The 18,601-nt window shown below is 36.6% G+C and overlaps 1 protein-coding gene across 2 annotated transcripts in view; it reads right to left on the bottom strand.

Annotated features, from left to right (window-relative positions):
• LOC121378986 (small G protein signaling modulator 3-like) overlaps window positions 1–18,601 on the bottom strand; it is a 47,423-nt gene that overhangs the window by 27,889 nt on the left and 933 nt on the right. For both annotated transcript variants that reach the window (XM_041507415.1, XM_041507414.1), the window contains exons 2-9: window positions 9,549–9,730; window positions 8,468–8,537; window positions 7,491–7,621; window positions 5,485–5,679; window positions 4,431–4,565; window positions 2,699–2,815; window positions 2,363–2,441; window positions 1,119–1,264 (exon numbers count right to left, since the gene is read on the bottom strand). In XM_041507415.1, coding sequence (XP_041363349.1) covers window positions 1,119–1,264; window positions 2,363–2,441; window positions 2,699–2,815; window positions 4,431–4,565; window positions 5,485–5,679; window positions 7,491–7,621; window positions 8,468–8,537; window positions 9,549–9,730 — 1,055 coding nt within the window. The remainder of the gene's footprint in view (window positions 1–1,118; window positions 1,265–2,362; window positions 2,442–2,698; window positions 2,816–4,430; window positions 4,566–5,484; window positions 5,680–7,490; window positions 7,622–8,467; window positions 8,538–9,548; window positions 9,731–18,601) is intronic.

Genomic DNA, 18,601 nt, shown 5'->3' with positions numbered 1-18,601 from the left:
TTTGATGACTATGAGTCAGAATTACCAAATGTTTGACATCCAATAACCGACGATTAATTAATCAATTATACTAGTAGTATCGGTAAACAAAACAAACTTCTTCTTTAAAAAGACCATGATGTCTGATGCTAAAAAATTACTCAATTAGTAATCTACTGATTTGTAATTTTGCAAGATTTTGAAGAATAAACCAAAGACCAAATATCCCAAAGAATTCTATAATAAACCCAATACCATAGACAGAAAAAGACAGTTGTTATATCTACCAATAATAACATGAAATGGGACAGATGCTGTTAATTACTCATACAGCTTTCACATATCCAATGATAAACATCAGCCATATTAGTAATATCCAAGCCAACTGAATATAAATAACCATATATACATAATTTTAAAGCGATTGTAAACGCAGCCAACTACTTTTCTATCTTCTGATCTTGACCGTTGAACTATTTAGCCCCATTAACAAGCATAAATGGGAAATATTTGCAGTCAAACAAAATAGATGCCAACATTATTCAAAAATATAATTTCCTAATGGTCTTCTTAATTTCATTTTACAACTGAAAAAACATACGGCTGATTTCTAACCATTAATATGTTGAGATAGTTTGTAATGGCAATTAAATTCCTCCAGTCTAAATTAATATATACTGATGGAAAGAAATAAGGGAACACATAATATAATATAATTCACTGAATAGAGTAATTAGTTCTACAGAGATATACTATGGTACTAAATGTCAGTACTATGGCACTGAATGTAAGTAATAGTTAACTTCCTGGCACCATACATGAGGGTTCTGGCTGCAGACAATATTTGTTATTAGGAAACATTTTGTTTAGTATCGCGTCGCGATTTGCTACGCAAGTTTCAGAGATCGCTACACTATTTTACAACATTAAACAGTAGTTACTGGTCAATTTTCAACTGTTCCCTGGCTATTACTATTTATGTGGGGGGTGTTTCCCCATCCGTATATCTAAAAAAAATTCAAAGTATATTGAATTTTTAATATTTTAGACATAACTAAAATTTAGAACACCCAGCCACCAATGTCATAAAGCTAAGTACGTATTTTTAGAGTAAGCATTACCATACTGAGCGTACTTACCTTAAGTTTAAGCATGCCTAGGGTAATCTGGAAGAGGATCACAGAGCCATCGCAGAAGAAAAGATCCCAAAGGCGCAATAAGACCTTCATGTGGACGACACTGGCAAACAGGGTCAGGAACCAGTGGAGACTGATTAGCGATAGCTCTGAAATTACCCATCATGCAGAGCACATGCTTGTTAGTGGCTAGCGCAGAAAACATGCAGATTATGGTAATTAGGCCCCTAGTGGAATCGACATTAAACATGTACAAGCTGTCTTTACTTCCTGACCAAGAACAATCAATGGGAGGAGTGGAGGTGGAATATTTTCCTTTCAAAGCCATAGATGGTAGTGCAGATATATTTTGTGAAGCAAGGCTTGAACTAACTTAAGAATTTGTTACCCACAGCAATTAAAAAAACAAATGTCATAGGTAAAATGGCCCACCAATGGCAATTTGGAGCCTGCCTACAGTAATATACATTTGAAGCAAATAGACAGGACTGAAAGGTTATTTTCCTGTATGTAGTCATATTTCAAATGTATAATTGCTTTAAAACTGTTTCTGCCATATACCAGTCTAGCTAAATACATTTGTGTTTTTGAAAAACCAGCCTCATAAATTAGGCCTATGAAGTCAGTAATGCCAATAGCTTCAATGCCAGATGATTAACCATGCATATGATTTGGACCATGTAACATTTGAACTGGACAGCTTGTTACCTGTGTTTTGGAAAGTCTGTCAGGTACTAAATTCAATTCAGCTGATAACAAATGACAGAACAGAATGTGTCATTGAACGAGCAGATAGTGTACATTTGGCTGTCATTGACAAGCTTTACCAATGGCAGAAATGTTTTAATCCAGCAGCACAAAAGTTCCATCAGTGATACCCCGCGACCTATGGCAATTTATGTCTCAATGACAGCAACTGCAGTCAGTGACATTGTTAAGTTCGAGCCCTGTAATGTATTTTCTCATGAAATGTCAATATAAATGTTTGAAATGCATTAAATAGGTTACTAGATTCATAAACATGCAAAAAACTAAATATCATTTGCATTTATTTTATTACTATTACTAATTATATATATATATATATATATATATATATATATATATATATATATATATATATGTAGTTGTAGTGTGATATAAAAATAATATTCAGATCTGTTCAAGAGTTAATATTTATACTATAAAACTGTACCCGAAAGAAAATGTTGAAGGATGACACAAATTTCTTGCCAATAAGATCTTACCTATGTCATGTTCCTTGAGAACCAAGTCCACATCTGGCAAGTAGCTAATAACCAACTGTCGCAATACTCGTTGATCAGCCTAGAATGGGAAAACAAAAAATTAAATATTTTTTATTAGACGTTTTGTGTTAGTATTTTTATTATTTCAACCAAAATGGCAAATACTACAGCAGGAAGATAAAAACAATTGAAAATTCAAATTCATATCCACAACACGTTTTTTAAAAACTCATCACATTGGAATGGCGTACTATTAAGACAATCTTACAACAAAAACTGCTTAGTAAGATTTCTTAATTATTCATGATCTGGGTTCCGGACCACTGGACTTCTCACCTGTATTCCAATCAGAGTATTGGAGTAATATGATGCTGGAAGAAGGTCCTCTATAATGGCACACATCATCCAATAGGTATCTTCTTCTTCCAAAAACAGTAACAGAGACGCAGCAATCTAATGTAAAATAAAATAAATTGTACAATTTAATGAATAGAAAGTAGGAAGGTTTTGATTTTTTTGGTATGTGTGTGTCTATGTCTGTGTCAATGTCTGTGTCTCTCTCTGTGTGTGTGTGTGTGTGTGTGTGTGTGTGTGTGTGTGTGCGTGCGTACTGCTAAAGCATTACATGTCCTCTACTGGGCCCCACACACAAATCTCCCATATTCCATTTGTGACAGGGTTATGGCCCTTGAATAAAATTTCAGCTCAATATTTTGAGGCATTGCAAAAAAAAGTCTGGAAAATTGGACAAAGAGACATATAGACAGACAGGCAGACAGTAGGGAACTAATAATTTTTCTTGCATCACAAATATCTTAAGATCAAACTCATATTTTAAAAATGCTTTATATATTTACATACATGTGTATTTCTGCAAATGTTTCATTTTCCAACAATCAAGATGAAGGATTGCCAAGAGTGTAAACTAGGTGGTGAAGTTTAACCATCAATATACCTTTTAAATATTTGCATGTAAATGGGTAGGAAATCCCAACATTTTGCCTACGCAAATTAATGCCTGGTGGAAGCCCTTATTTCAATCTAACTTTAGATCAGTGTCTGCCCACTATCATATCAAACAATTTTGACCACATGATTGAATTTGATATTTTTACTAATATTTTGATTTTTGACATCCATAATTTGGGGGGGGGGGGGGGGGGGGGGGGGGAGAGATTTGCCAATTGTTTCAATAATCTTGACAGGGCTCTACATCATGGAATTTAGACAATTTCAATACAAATCATTTGAAAGTTTTGATGTAAATAGCCCATGGCCAATGCAATAGGGTTGAGGAAGGAAGGAAATGTTTTATTTAATGACACAACACATTTTATTTACAGTTATATGGTGTCAGACATATGGTTAACAACCACAAAGATATTGAGAGAAAACCCACTGTCGCCACTTCATGGGCTAATCTTTTTGATCAGCAGCAAGGGATCTTTTATATGCACCATCCCACAGACAGGATAGTACATACCACAGCCTTTATTTCACCTGTTGTGGAGCACTGGCTGGAACGGGAAATAGCCCAATGGGTCCACCGACGGGGATCGATCATAAACCAACCATGCATCAAGCGAATGCTTTACCACTGGGCTACGTATTATTGATGAAGACTGATATCTGATTAGAAAATTATCTAATATTATATTAAATATTTTGTGAGAAATTACAATTATAATTTGACATGTATTTTAAATATGAAAATCTTATATATTTCAGTCATACAATGTGATTTATTATTTACTAACAGTTAAATGTCATGCATTTCAATTTGTAAAATGTCCAGTAATAAAATTAATGAATCCCTGCAATGTCTTCTTACATTTATGCTATTAGCAAGAAACTTAAGTCTGGGCAGCAAGCAAAGAGTTAGCAAGAAGATAGCATAACAATAATTAACAACCTCTGGAAGACAGTAAACTTCATCAACACATACATATTACTGATAACACCACTGTAAAAACAATGAAGAAAAAAAAGACGAGAAAATAGTGTATAGAACCTGAAATAAAGTATTTACACATTTCAAACAACAGATTGAGAACATTAGGAAACTTACAACTCCAGTTCCCTGACAGTAGCCAATGTCTGGATAAAGCCAGGCAAGACTGCGTAGAATCCGGCGCAGACGTGGAATTCCTGTACTGTTGATGTTACAGTAACATGCGTTGCTAGGCATCGTCCTCAACAGATCCTAAAAGAGAAAATGTTGGCAAATAAGAATCTATGCACAATTTGTTTTTCTTCAATTATCACTCCACACATGAAAAGAAGCAACAAACAATACAAAGAATTAAAATTAATTCAGCATTCTGTTTTATATATTTTATACCACTTCAAAGTCAATGAAAATGGTAAAAGACTCACCATGAAAATCTTTTAAGAAACAGGTCCAATGAGAACTTATAAATAAAATAAAATTTAAAAAAAGGAGATAAGGAGTATTAGTCCTACAACAAATTTAGTTAACCTTCTTTTATAACCATATTATATTTATAGCACATCACATAATTACAGTATTTTCCTGTTGCAACCAAAGTAATCATTATCCCCCCAAAATCCAAGAACACTTCAGTGCAATGGCGGAACACTGAATCTAAACAAAGAATGGGTCAAAAGGTTTCTTTCTCAAGTAGGATGGTCAAAACGAAAAATACCACAAATAAGGGGAAACATTTTCTTCTAAAACATATAGCAAGAAAATAACCAATATCATCATTAAAGGGACATTCCTGAGTTTGCTGCATTGTAATATTTCTACGATTAAACTTACATGATAAATATATTTTCTTGTTTAGAACATCAGTGTCTGTATATTCAATGTGTTTCTGGTCATCTTAACATTTGTAAGAAGCCCAAACTGGATTTTGTCTTCAAATAATTCTGTACGTACAAAAAAAATTATTTTAGGAAATAAAATGAAAATTAAACTAGTACAAATATTAGAACTATCAGAAACACATTTAATATATACCCACTAATATTGTATGCAGAAAAATATATTTGATAAGTAATTACAATCGTTAAAAAGTCCCCGTTAGTCGATCACATCTTAAAAATTGCAGTAAACTCAGGAATGTCCCTTTAACAATGGAAGTGAACAGTGTGTGTACCTTTTCGATCTGTTTTGAAGACATAAGATGATCGTTGGAGCTTGCTTTGACCACATCTTTGTAGGAGAGATCTGACTTGAGCTTCTTGTCTAGAGCCCCAGACAATCTCATCCAGATCTGTGGTCTCAGTGAGTGGGGAATCCCCTGCTGAATCATTGCTCGCAGCTTCTCCGACCGAGCAATACGAGCATCAACCTAGAAATGATATACATACAGGTGGTAACACAGTTATCTAATATCATGACAAAATACCATACTTACCACCATTATAATATTTCAAGGGTTCTAAATGTATACAGTCAAACCTATCTTAAGCGGTCACACAAGAGAGTAGATAAAAGTGGCTGCTTAAGACAGGTGACATCTTTAAAACATTTGTTGTTGTTTCTTATTTTACTGTCTGTACTGCTGATCAATGGATGTGTGCTTCACAGTTGACTATAAATCAACTTATAACATGTCGTCTCCTTCCCAAAAAATGCAAATGGAATGTATTAAATTAACCGTTCTCAACAAGTGTGTTTTCGTTTTCTATTTAATTCCTACTTCATGCAGTGTATTGTCATAGTAAGAGAAACTACAAATGTCAAGCGCAGCCTGCTCAGAGGCAATTAGATGCATTGCAGAGTCATACTTTCTTAATTGATACACAGTAAAGATGTCGGGACTGAATGGGTACTAGTATTCCTGAAGGTGTGAAGATCGATTATTTGCCACACCTTATCGCTGTTGTTAAAATATGCCTTTTGTATAATAGTACATATTTAATGTGGCCACTTAATACAGGTATTTTAGCGATTTGGGATCCGATTTAGGTGGCGGCTGGCCGCGTTAAGACAGGTGACCACTTATTATAGGTGCATTTACATTATAAATTGTTTGGGAGGGAAAAAAGTGGCCACTTAAGGCAGGGGCCCGCTGATTACAGGTAGCCGTTAGAACAGGTTTGACTGTATTTTTAAATTAACTTACTATGGAGCAAATGGCTCTAAAAATTCTCTTGCCCCATTTTCAACCATCGATTAAATAAAAACCTATAAATGAAAGAAAGCAACTTTTCTTTCTTCTAATACTGATAAATTATGATGATGATGATGACCGATTGTGATGGTGAATTTATACAAATGATAGGTTGGTTAAGCATATTTTGTAGTTTATCAAGAACATGAATGAATGAATGAATGAATGAATGAATGAAAGAAAGTTTAACGACACCCCAGCACATTAGCTATTGGGTATCACACAATGATAAATGAATGCAATGAATTGAAGATGAACATCAAAATATAAAAGCTAAAACGTTAAATTAAAACACCAAGTAAAGAGCTGTGCAAAAAAACATACATCACAGGTAAAGTATATCAAGACATATTAAAAATATTCATCAGTTTAAAATAGTTACCTTGCTATCAAGGTTTTTCATCTCTTGCGACCTTTTCTTTTTGCAGCCCAGCTGTTAGTAATTAGTAGACTACCATTTGCATCATACTAAAGAACTTTCCAGTAGTGTAGTCAAGACAATTAGTGACTTCACCAATGTCAAAGGTAAGATCCACATTTGATGACTTGTTTATTGCATTAAAGGAACGTTCACAATTATTAACATTGTCCTGGGATTAATGCCAGAGTATGCTTTTAAAATAAATAACAAGAATTCCGTAGAATTAAATGTCTGTGATGAACATTCATACATGTAGATGCAACTATAAACCAAATTTTATTGACCTAGGACTTATAGTTCGAGAGAAACTGATCTAAATGCAAAACTTTAAATAAAAGTTAAGGCTGTCGCCATCTGAAAAGTAGGCTATAGCTCACCATTTTTCATTCTTAAAGGCAAAGCAAAGACTGTAGATAAAATATTCTTTACAAAATCAACAATTTGGATGAACAATTTATGGAAACAAACAGAAAAAACATTTTATAGAAAAGAAAAGAAAAAAAATCTTTTAGCTGTGGATTTGTAGCCGACACACTGAAATGCCCGACTGAAATACAAGTGTTACCTTATCCCAGGTGAGGTCCCCCACTTCATTGTTGTGAGTGAACTCCAGGTACGCTGTCCACTTGAGTCGGTGCTGCGGCTCTTCAATGAATGGCATACTCAGAAGTTTACTCGAGTTCTCCTCAGGACCATCTGTTGACAAAGTATCAAGCCATTAATGAAGAAATAAAACTGTAAACACTACACTGTTCACATTACATGCTTACAATATGTCAATTCTGTGGATGCAATTTATAAACTATGCAATGTTGTTTCAGTACAATTCTTAAAGCTGAATCATCTCCACTCCCTTATTACACATAACCTATGAAAACAAACTTGCAACATTTAATCATGAGTCATTACTCCCAACTTCATACCAGACTCCCCAATTCTCTCCTGAGACTAGTTCAAGGAGAGTAATTTAAATGTTTCCACATAATATACATATGGGGAGCAGGTAATCACTCCCCTCAATTTTGAGTCTAACACACCTGTTTAAATATTTAACATCCTTACATATACATATAATTGCACGAGTCTCCTCTGGGTTGTCATGCCACGACCAGAAGAGGTCAGGCCCTTTCTAAAGGGCCCTATGGGCAACCTAGGGAGACACCACAGCATCTTAGAAGTCTAATTAACGAACTACCAATTACTTTTTGACCGACCGTTCAAAATTGCACACCTTTTCTCTTTGGCATATAATTGCTCCATTCAAAATTCCATAGCACCCCCCACCCCCTCCCCACCCCCTCCCCCCCCACCCACCTGCTTCCGACTTGGTCGGGCTGCTGGTGCTCCCTTGCAACTGCCAGTGCAGGCGATCCCTCCTTTCCCCCCACCACCTTTCCTGTCATGGACAGAGGAGCCGACCAAGGCCGGCCCTTGTGCACATGTCAGGCGTGCGTTACAACAGCTTGTTCTGAATGTGCACGTAAAACTCTATGACCTGACCTGACCTAAAAATTCAATTTAAACCATACTACTAATACATACCTTCTTCCTCTACTTTAAATCCAAATTCATCATAGTGATAATCTAGCTGCCCTGAAAGATCTCCTTCAGGCTGAAAACAAAAAGCAAAATACAGGAAAAAGGTAAGAAGTAGGCAAGTATAAAATAATGTATGTTTGGTCTAAATTTGCCCCATCAGTGTCAGAAAGTGAATGATTAAATAACATCAAGTTTTGCAAATAAACTGAGTGTTTCAAATATATCAGCTATATCTTGTAGAAAAAGTTATTCTCCAGTGCCAGGTACTAAAGAGTGGAATTAGGGTCTACAATGTAAATTAATGTATTGTTTTGATTGCTTTGTCCATTTGAATTGTCAATCAGTGCATCACTCTCGCTCCCCACCACTCAACAAGACTAGTTCAGGTAGAGTAACTTTAGCCCACGTAGCATGTGAATTTATATGGCATCAATACAGTAAATTGCTTTAATGGCTCTCCATAATCTAAGTTCGGGAGCAATTAATCACACACCTCAACTTTTTTCACGGCAAGGACCGATTTATATACAATTATCTTATATTAGGGAGACTCATAATAAGTAAGTTGAAAAATCCATTTGCCTTTAAACTCAATAAACTGTTTTAATCAATGGGTATGGCGACTCAGTTAAAGTTATTGATCATAAAAGTAACTGATAGGTAGTAAACACCACTGAAAATACAAATGATAATAATCAAGGATTACCACATGTATATAAATATTCTTAATTACTTTGTTGTGCCCAGACCGTCAAAATGTCTACTCTTCTCACTGGTATAATAACCGGTCAACATTGTTAGGTGTTCAACTTCATTTTTAGCAGTCCAGTTTTTGTAGGTTAATTGATCAAGAATCATTTTCATTCAAAACGTTCCATCTGGTTTCCAGAATGAACAGGTTATGATTTATTGAGGGTTTTAATACATGTACAGAAAAAACAAGTTGCTGGTTTCAACAGGAATCCGGTTTTGTCAGGATCTGGGTTAAACAGGTTCCATTACAATTAAATACATGTTGTTTTTGCATCTATCTCATTATATTGTGAGTTTGCAAATTGTATAAAACAAAAAAACAAAAACATACCAAAGTGCTCAGCTTCTGGATAAGATCCTGTGGCCACATTGATGGTGTGAGGGCTGAGAAATGGCCACCTGGAGTTGGAACAAAGTCTGAGGAGTTGGGAAAGTTGGGATGAGCGGAAATACTGACACCATCCACGCTGCAGCTTGGTGCAATATCATCTTCATCTTCTGACAGGGTGTCCGCTACAAACAAATATAATCAGTATTTGAAACTAAAGTGGCTAAACAGACGGAAATATCCACTAGAAAAAGAAAACAAACTTTAGAAAGAAAGAAATGTTTTATTTAATGACACACTCAACATGTTTTAATAAAATTTTATCTATGGTTATAATATGGTGTCACATAGAGGATAATAAACAAGTGAAAAGTAGAGTTCAAATTTTATCACGGCACCGACAGCAATTGCTATAGCTGCCCTCCATACTTGCCGTTATGCCCCAAAATCTTACGGTATAGACGGCACGAAAAATGTTGTGGTGCCTTACCTGGTTTGCCACCGTGCCCTTCCCATTCTTTTCCATTTTGTATATGTATTCTTCCTTGTCCTATAGTATTACTTTACTATGTCAAATAAAAATGGCAAAAACACCCATATTTTTGGGAAGTTTTCTTTTTAAATATACTACTCAAAAGAATTTAAGGGTCAGACGATATTTTCGACATTATTTTCCGAATGTCAATTATATTAGCTAGACCATATGTCATGCATGGTATTGTTCCATTTTGACGAAAGTGGGTCTAAGCAACCCATAAATGAATTAAAATCCACTGTCATTGACACTGTCGACTAGTTCTAATGGCGAAAACATGCTTACATTTTCACGTAAATTAGGGCGAAAGCGAAAGGTCTGCTAAGTTCCCATAACTTGCTTTTTCACAAAGCGCTTCATTTGCACGCTTTGCACGTGTATTCCATGTTCCCAATGCTGAATTTCCGTATAATTGGAGCTTGCGTTTGTGTACGGTGCACACTCCAAATTCGACAATGGTACGACTTCAACTGACTATCGAAGATCGAGGAAGGGCTATTGCTTGGCTTCAGGATGGCAATACGCAAAGAAATGTTGCTCTGAGACTTGGTGTCAGTCAGAGTGTCGTTGGCCGACGGTACCAAGCAACGAATTCTGTTCGAAATTGTCCACGTTCGGGAAGACCCCGAAGCACTACAAATAGAGAGGACCGCTACATCACCAATATGGCTCTACGTCAACACACAACCACTGCACGCCGATTACATGACAATCTGCGGACTGCGACTGGAACTCGAGTGTCTGATCAAACCATATGTAACCGTCTGAGAGCCAATAATCTACGCTGTCGTCGCCAGGCTGTTCGACCACCACTCCTACCACGTCACAGAACGGCCAGACGTCACTGGTGCACGCTTCATCTGCGGTGGCAACGTGTTCAGTGGGGTCGAGTGATGTTCACTGTTGAGTCCAGGTTTAGTCTCCAGTTCAACGACGGTCGGGTTCATGTCTACAGACGTCCTGGGGAGCGCTTCGCTGACGTTAACGTTAGACAACGTCACCGGTTCGGTGGTGGCAGCGTCATGGTGTGGGGCGGCATCTCTATCCACCACAGGACCCCCCTCTATGTGGTGGATGGCAATCTGAATGGAATCCGCTATCTGAATGAGATTATCCGGCCGTTGGTTCTCCCAGGCCTTCAGCAGATTGGCGGCGGGGCAGTTCTGCAGGATGACAATGCCAGACCCCACCACGCCAGGGTGGTAACGGACTTTCTCAGACAACAAGGTATCGCCAGGATGGATTGGCCAGCATATTCGCCTGACTTGGCCCCAATAGAGCACGCCTGGGACGAATTAGGCAGGAGAGTTCGGGATAACCATGCCCCTCCGGCCAACCTTCATGATCTGGGTCAACTTCTTATGGCAGAGTGGCAGGCCATTCCCCAAGAGTTCTTCAGACGTCTGATCAACAGCATGAGGCAACGATGTGTCGAGTGTATTCGTGCCAGGGGTGGATTCACACACTATTAAACGAATGTTCTAATGTGTAAAATCCATGTTTGACAACCTTCAACTTTGACAGCATGTCATGTGACTTTCTTGTATACAGTGACGTTTATTTGTGGGTTTTTATAAATATGGAACAATAAATTAAATTTTTGGTGTAGTTTACATCATCAATCTAATACACTCTGAAACTTATTTGGTTATAAATTTTTGACCCTTAAATTCTTTTGAGTAGTATAGTTTATTTGACAACACACTTAACACATTTTATTTATGGTTATAGTGCGTCGGACATATGGTTAAGGACCACACAGAAATTGAGGGAGGAAACCTGCTGTTGCTACTTCATGGGCTTTTCTTATCGATTAGCAGCAAGGTATCTTTTATATGCACCATCCCATAGACAGGATACCACATACCACGGCCTTTGATGTACCAGTCGTGGTGCACTGGTTGGAGTGAGAAATAGCCCAATGGGCCCACTAACGGGGATCGATCCCAAACTGACCGCGCATCATGTGAGCGCTTTACCACTGGGCTACGTCTCGCCCCTGGAAATTAGAATGATGAAACGCTGAGCTGCAGCATGTACTCCCCTGTAAGAGAACCAATAGGCTAATCACTACTACTAATGTGCTGAAATGTAAATGGCAGCTTTCAAGTTGGTCCTAGAATACAATTTTTTAAATACATTTTTTTTTTTATTTAGGATAGAAAATTTGATGGAGAAAAGCTTAGAAAATTGTTCATATTAGATTCTCATTTGATTACTAAAAATACTATAGCCCATTAACATTTTCATGTATCTGATCTACCGAAGAATTTTTTTTGTTTAAACACTAAAACCACACGAATGACATATCGGTTGTCTGAAAAATTCATATTTTATGCCCTGCTACATTTATCATGGGTGAACAAGTTTAGGTGAGCATAACCATTGGGTTCTAAAGCATATCAATATTTATAAAACAGACAGATGTTATTTAAATAGCCACCTTTTAATTACCATATACGCAAATATTTTCGCGGCTAAAATAATTCGCGGTCGGGCTTTCATTTTACATTTTTGCGATGAATTATTTTCACGATAACAAAATCAAAATTACCCATATTTCATTTGCCAAACTCTTTTCAATGACGATTTCACACACACACTTGGGCATGTTCACCATGCTATCAGCAAGACATCAATGTTGTATGTACGTCTGATATGACATGTTATCGATGGAACACGAACATGTGATACAGAAAATTGAAAAACGCAAATATCATAAGAAATAACTTTTAATTATTATTGGTGGTACCCACAAACTTCCATTCAAGGTTCCAAAGAAAACAAACAAAATTGAGATTATGTAACAACAGACTTACACCCAACTGTTTGTCACTTCAATCAAATCCACGTAACCTTGCAGATTTAAAGAATCACGTGACCTTGCAGGTTTAAAGAATCACATGACCTTGCGGACCTCTGACTGTTTGATTCTGATATAGGTTGGGCATGTAGATATTAGACTATATATTGTAAGGGAAATAATATTTTACCAAATCGGAAATAAGTTTGCGCATTATTAAATTCACGCGTAATTAAATTCGCGGTGCTATCAATGTGTTCGCGATTTTCGCTGTATATTTTATTTGTAAATATATTTGCGTATATGGTAGTATTTCAACGCTTCAAATAAGCACTAAACTGTCCTCTATGTAGCAAAATTCACCGCACGTGTGTCAAAAACTGTAACATGCATCAGCAGTAAATATTGTTAATTATGTAACCTGTTTCAGTGTTTTATCAAAACAAGTATGTTGTTCAACAAAACATATACTTATAATAATTTATAAACATAATTTTAAATATTTTAAGGCAAATTACATAATGGGAGCCCTCAAGAACCAATGTCAGCAGACAGGATTTTATGTAAACGAATAGAACAATTTTGATGTCTTGCAATCATGTTGTAGTTGAGCAAATAAATGGTTATAATGGTAAAATTGTTCCGTTAAAAAATATATGCTGAATTCTGAGTTTTAATAAATACATAAACAGACATGCAGAAAGATATTTACATTAAAACATATATTATAAGGATCACATATTTTTGGCAAGTATCTGTAAAGTAGGGGTGCAACGATATGGTCAAAACCGTATTGCGATATATCAGAAACTGCATTGCAATATGTATTGCAATATTTATGGGTTGGGTATTTTCTTAATGAAAACAGAAGGCATAACTTTTTAATGATCTTTATTAGTTTCAACTGTCAGGCTAAATGTTTTAGGCCATTTTTTTTTTTTAACACAATACTAGTCTACTAGAACACCAGTGTGATGGTGTCAAACTATTTATAAATTGTCACATTCGGAAATCCTTACTATCAGACTTTTCCATTGCTGCTTGCTTGACATGGAAATGTACATATTGAGTCGCAATGTTTCGGTAGATCAACCGAACCAGAGCCGAGGTTTTTAGCCAAGTGTTATTCTCATTTGTTGGTTTATTTCTTTGAAGATGATAGCCGTAGCTGTATTCCAACGTAAATGAACAATGAATGATAATGTGTAAGTAACAAAACATTTATTTGTAATTATTGATAACTGGTTATTTTCATTGGACTTTTAACATGTTTTGTTTAGAAGTTAGAACCAAGTATAACCGACCTATCACTTCGTATGCCAACAAGTAAGCCGACTACGCTTGACGTGATTGTTACATTTCCTGTTATCACCAATTAATAAAATGATGTGGTTTTTGTTTGTTTGTTTGTCTATTTCAAGTCAAATAAGAAACAAGGAAAAAAAATAGTGTATAAAATCGCGATACGCAAAACTGTACCGCGGTTCGTATCGAGCTGATCAATTATCGCGGTATACTGGTTTATTGTTGCAGCACTACTGTAAAGAGAATTTTGTTAGCAGATGCTGTGACAATCATGTGACTTCAGTAACTAAATAGCAGTACAATTTGCCGTGGAAAAATAGTGTCAACAGCATTTTCCACAGCAATTTTTCCATTAACATATTTGCAACTCTGGAATGTAAATAAATTTGAATGATTAGTTTGTTATTTATGTTGTTTGCCAATATGCTGTAAGAAGTGTCCTCCCAAAAGTCAGACATCCCATAAAGCACATACCTTAAAACAGCGCATTACTAATGACCTGCCTTTAACCTTAAATAATACATGTAGTAAATAATGGAATAGTCTGATACAACTAAATACAGAACAAGAAACATAATTATATAAAATTAGATTTATTTATATATTTTAACACATTCATTTGATGCATTTTTATCCTAATTTTAAAAATGTCCATTGGCATCCAAAAACTGAATGGGTGTTTTCTGGCCAAGTGTTAGCTGTTCCTTCAGTCTTATGATTCTATTTTCCGTTTGTTTATAGTTAATCTCAACAAAAACATGGACCTCAAAAAGCACAGTATCTTTAAATTTATTAATTCCATTTACCAGATTACAATTAAGCTCTCACTGTTGCTTGTGTGGAATCAGTAGATATAAGAAAATACTTTAAATAAGTACTGTGCAATAAAAACAATACTGTGGTAATGTCAGTCAGCTAATTGATTAACACTGCTGACCCACTGCTGGAGGTAGCTTGCTGGACAGACTGGAGCAGTACCATTAAAGCAGGCAGGGGTATGATTTGTTGATTAAAGTGACATAATAGTTCACAAGCGAATGACACATGCACATTCAAGAACAATGGGGTTGCAAGGGGACGATTATTTATCTTATACAGTGTAGTCAGTCAACAGTGACGTGCCAGTTCAATCTTTATATTTAAATTATATTACATCAAAGTGTTAGAATATATTTAATGCGATATAGAATTAAAATAATTTCTTTAATAACGGCATAATTTCTGTTACGAAATCTGTCACCAAGACCAAATGCCCAAGCCCAAGTAAATCGGTAAAGTTTTCGGGTTTTTTTGGATTAGGCTACTTAGCACCAGAAATGGGTAGCATATTTTGCCACTATAAATGACGGAGAAATTTTTATTAAACTATCAGAACGATCTCTCTCCATATATATATATATTTCTACAAATATCTCATCATCAGGCTGACCATAATAGTTATTAATACTTCATGTGACTTGTATGTTAAACATTTGCCCGTAATGCACCACAGCCATGGTTCAACGATGTATAAGCTGTCACCCTCCTGCAATCCAGTGGTCCCTGCAATGCATCTGCTATGAACAGTCCACAGAGTTCAATGACCTAGTTGATACTCGATTAAAGTTGGTAATTTACATGTATATACAATCATGCCCGATATTTACTTTTAATCTGTTTTCAGTTCACAAAGTGTATTTTATTTTTAATAAGGAAAAAATATAGCTTGAAAAAAAAAATCCAATAAGTCCACGGCAAAAACAATGCTGCAGACAATGAAAAACTTTGCAGCAATCTCCATGGCATTGCCGACTGCAGTGGGAAATTGCAGGGTTTGCAGACAAAAATAGTTTTTAACATTAAATTTTCTTTCAAGTAAGTCTCGGTCCTTGGCTTTTGAAAAACCATGACGAGTGAAAAATTACACACCTCAAAATGCTTAGGCGAGTGAAAAATCGTACTCATCAAAATGCTAAGGCGAATGAAAACCAAGCATTATTAACTTATGAAGTAATTGGTACCTGTAATTGTAGACACATGTTATAAAAATGAATCAATAAACCAATGTTTTTTTCTAATTTTATGTTGTTTGGTTCATTAGTGTAGTCTGACTTCTTTTCCCTTTCAGGAATGGAGTTATAATATATTAAAAAGTTTCAGGAGTAGTGCTATAGGAATATAATTATGACATACACTGATGCAGACAATTTGATTTTTTAATTACAATATGTACTATTCAGATAATTTGATGCATACAATTAGAGATTCCTTTTCAGTGTTAGATGGTTTGATGATTGCGCAGCTAAAACGTGTAGGAATAAACTTGTCTTGAATTTCATTAGTATGCACAATGAATAGGATAGTTGGGATGGGAAAATACCACTGGTACTGAGGAAGTGGTTCAATTAGAACTATGACCCAAGCATCTCAGGTGTGCACTACTGACTGAATTAGATCTCTCATATTATATATATATATATATATATAAAAAAAATAATAACTTGTTAAACATAGGCCTACAATTAGTTCAATTGATAGTGTTGGTTGGGGCACTGACATCCACGTAGTGTTTTTAATAAAAAAATTGTGCAACAAGTCTCTCTCCCTTAACATTTTGCAACACGTCATTTGATCAAAATCATAGAAAAAAAGTATTAAGAAATGTGGCATTTTTATGAGTGGGTCAAGTTCAATCTTTCTTTCTTTGCTCGTATTAACTTGATTTTTATTAACATTTTTGTGAATGTGAATGTGGGTGCTGTCGGATTTCTTTCTGTAGTATCTGTATTAGTGATTAATATGTGGATTTTTTTTTATCAGTTAACTCGAAAATGATCGATGTAAAGGTATTTGACGTCAAACATAGGATTGGTGTGGTATTAGAGCGGGAATCTTTGCCAACTTTTTGGTTGTCAGGAACTGCTAAAAAAATACATAGGTTGGTCTCTGACTGTAATGAGAGCGTATTTATGTCCAAATGTCCGTCTAGCTCTCTTACAGTCAGAGTACTCGGGCGAATGCTAGACAACTCGGCCCGGAGGACAACTTGGCCCACGTCGAGACAACTCGGCCCAGAGTTCTGAGACAACCCGGCTCGGAGTCCAGAGACAACTCGGCCCAGAGTCCAGAGACAACTTGTTGGACAAGTGTTGTTTTTTAAATTAAAGTATTCTCACTGAAATAAAAGAATGTGTTTTTGTTAGTATTGAATTAGTCCCACCTTAACCTAAACCTCCCGAAACGAAGTGTCATGTCAGATTGATAAATTGCTGATCCATTTATCTTTGAAGATAGTTTCCGCTGTTCGAATAATTTGTTTTTGTTCTACAGTCGGTGACCTAAACAGAAACTAATGCAGGAATCACTCAAGAGGATTACCGGCGGATGGTAAGAGATAACGCAGAAATTCACTGGACTTGTGCACGGTGCACAGGTCTCAACCAAACAGCAGAGGGAAATTCATTCAACGTGACGGCCGACTTCGACATCCCTCAACGTATAGAGGAAATGTAATCATAAAGTGTTATAATAGGTCCTTCGTCAATATATCATAAAATAAAATAATAATAGTAGTATCAATGACAAACTTAGTATTAGGAATAACACATTTCACGTACACAATTCAGTCCTTGAACCATGCGGATTGTATGATGGTTAATTGCATTATGTACCGTTATTTGTAGTATATTCATGACATTCCTGTTTTCATTTATAGGTCCATTGTGGAGGAACCTCCCCAGGAACTTATGTTTATATTTGTGTTCGACAGGGATGTGGAAGGGGCTCCGTCAAGTGTATCCTGGCCTGCCAATCAAGGGGTGCTGCTTCCACTGGAGCCAGGCTGTCTGGAGGAAGGTGCAGGAGCTCGGTCTGGCGCAGCAATACATCAATGACGACGGAACCTGCAAGTTCATCAAGAAGGTCTTCGCCCTCCCGTTCCTTCCTTCAGAGCACGTGGAAGCAGCCATCGACGGTCTCAGAAGAGGAACACAAGTTCAAGGACTGGTGACCCTCATGGAGTATGTGGACCGCACCTGGATGAGGAGCAGCGTGTGGTCGGTGAACGCCTGGTTGGTCTTCAACCAGAGTGTGAGGACCAACAAGGATGTGGAGGGCTGGCATCACCGACTGAACCACCGTGCCCTTGGAACAGCCCCTCCCTTCTACAAGTTGGTTCCCATGCTCCACACCAAAGCCAGGCTGGTTCCTCTGACATGCCTGTTTGTCTCAGAGAGGAAGATGCAACGGCGACAGAGGAAAGCCTTCAGGAATCTACAGGGGAAAATTTTCGAACTGTGAGGACGCTACACAGATGGTGATGTGTCCACTTCTAGATTCCTGTCGGCCTGTGGAAAGCTCTACGCCCCTCTTGTGCACTGACTTATCTTTTGCTGGACTTTTTTCTCTCTATGTTCTTTTGGTGATTGGTGTTTT

This window comes from Gigantopelta aegis, chromosome 8 (assembly GCF_016097555.1).
Source record: "Gigantopelta aegis isolate Gae_Host chromosome 8, Gae_host_genome, whole genome shotgun sequence".
Lineage (NCBI taxonomy): Eukaryota > Metazoa > Mollusca > Gastropoda > Neomphalida > Peltospiridae > Gigantopelta > Gigantopelta aegis.
Note: the sequence above shows the minus strand (reverse complement) of the source record. Positions and strands in the feature narration are given on the sequence as shown.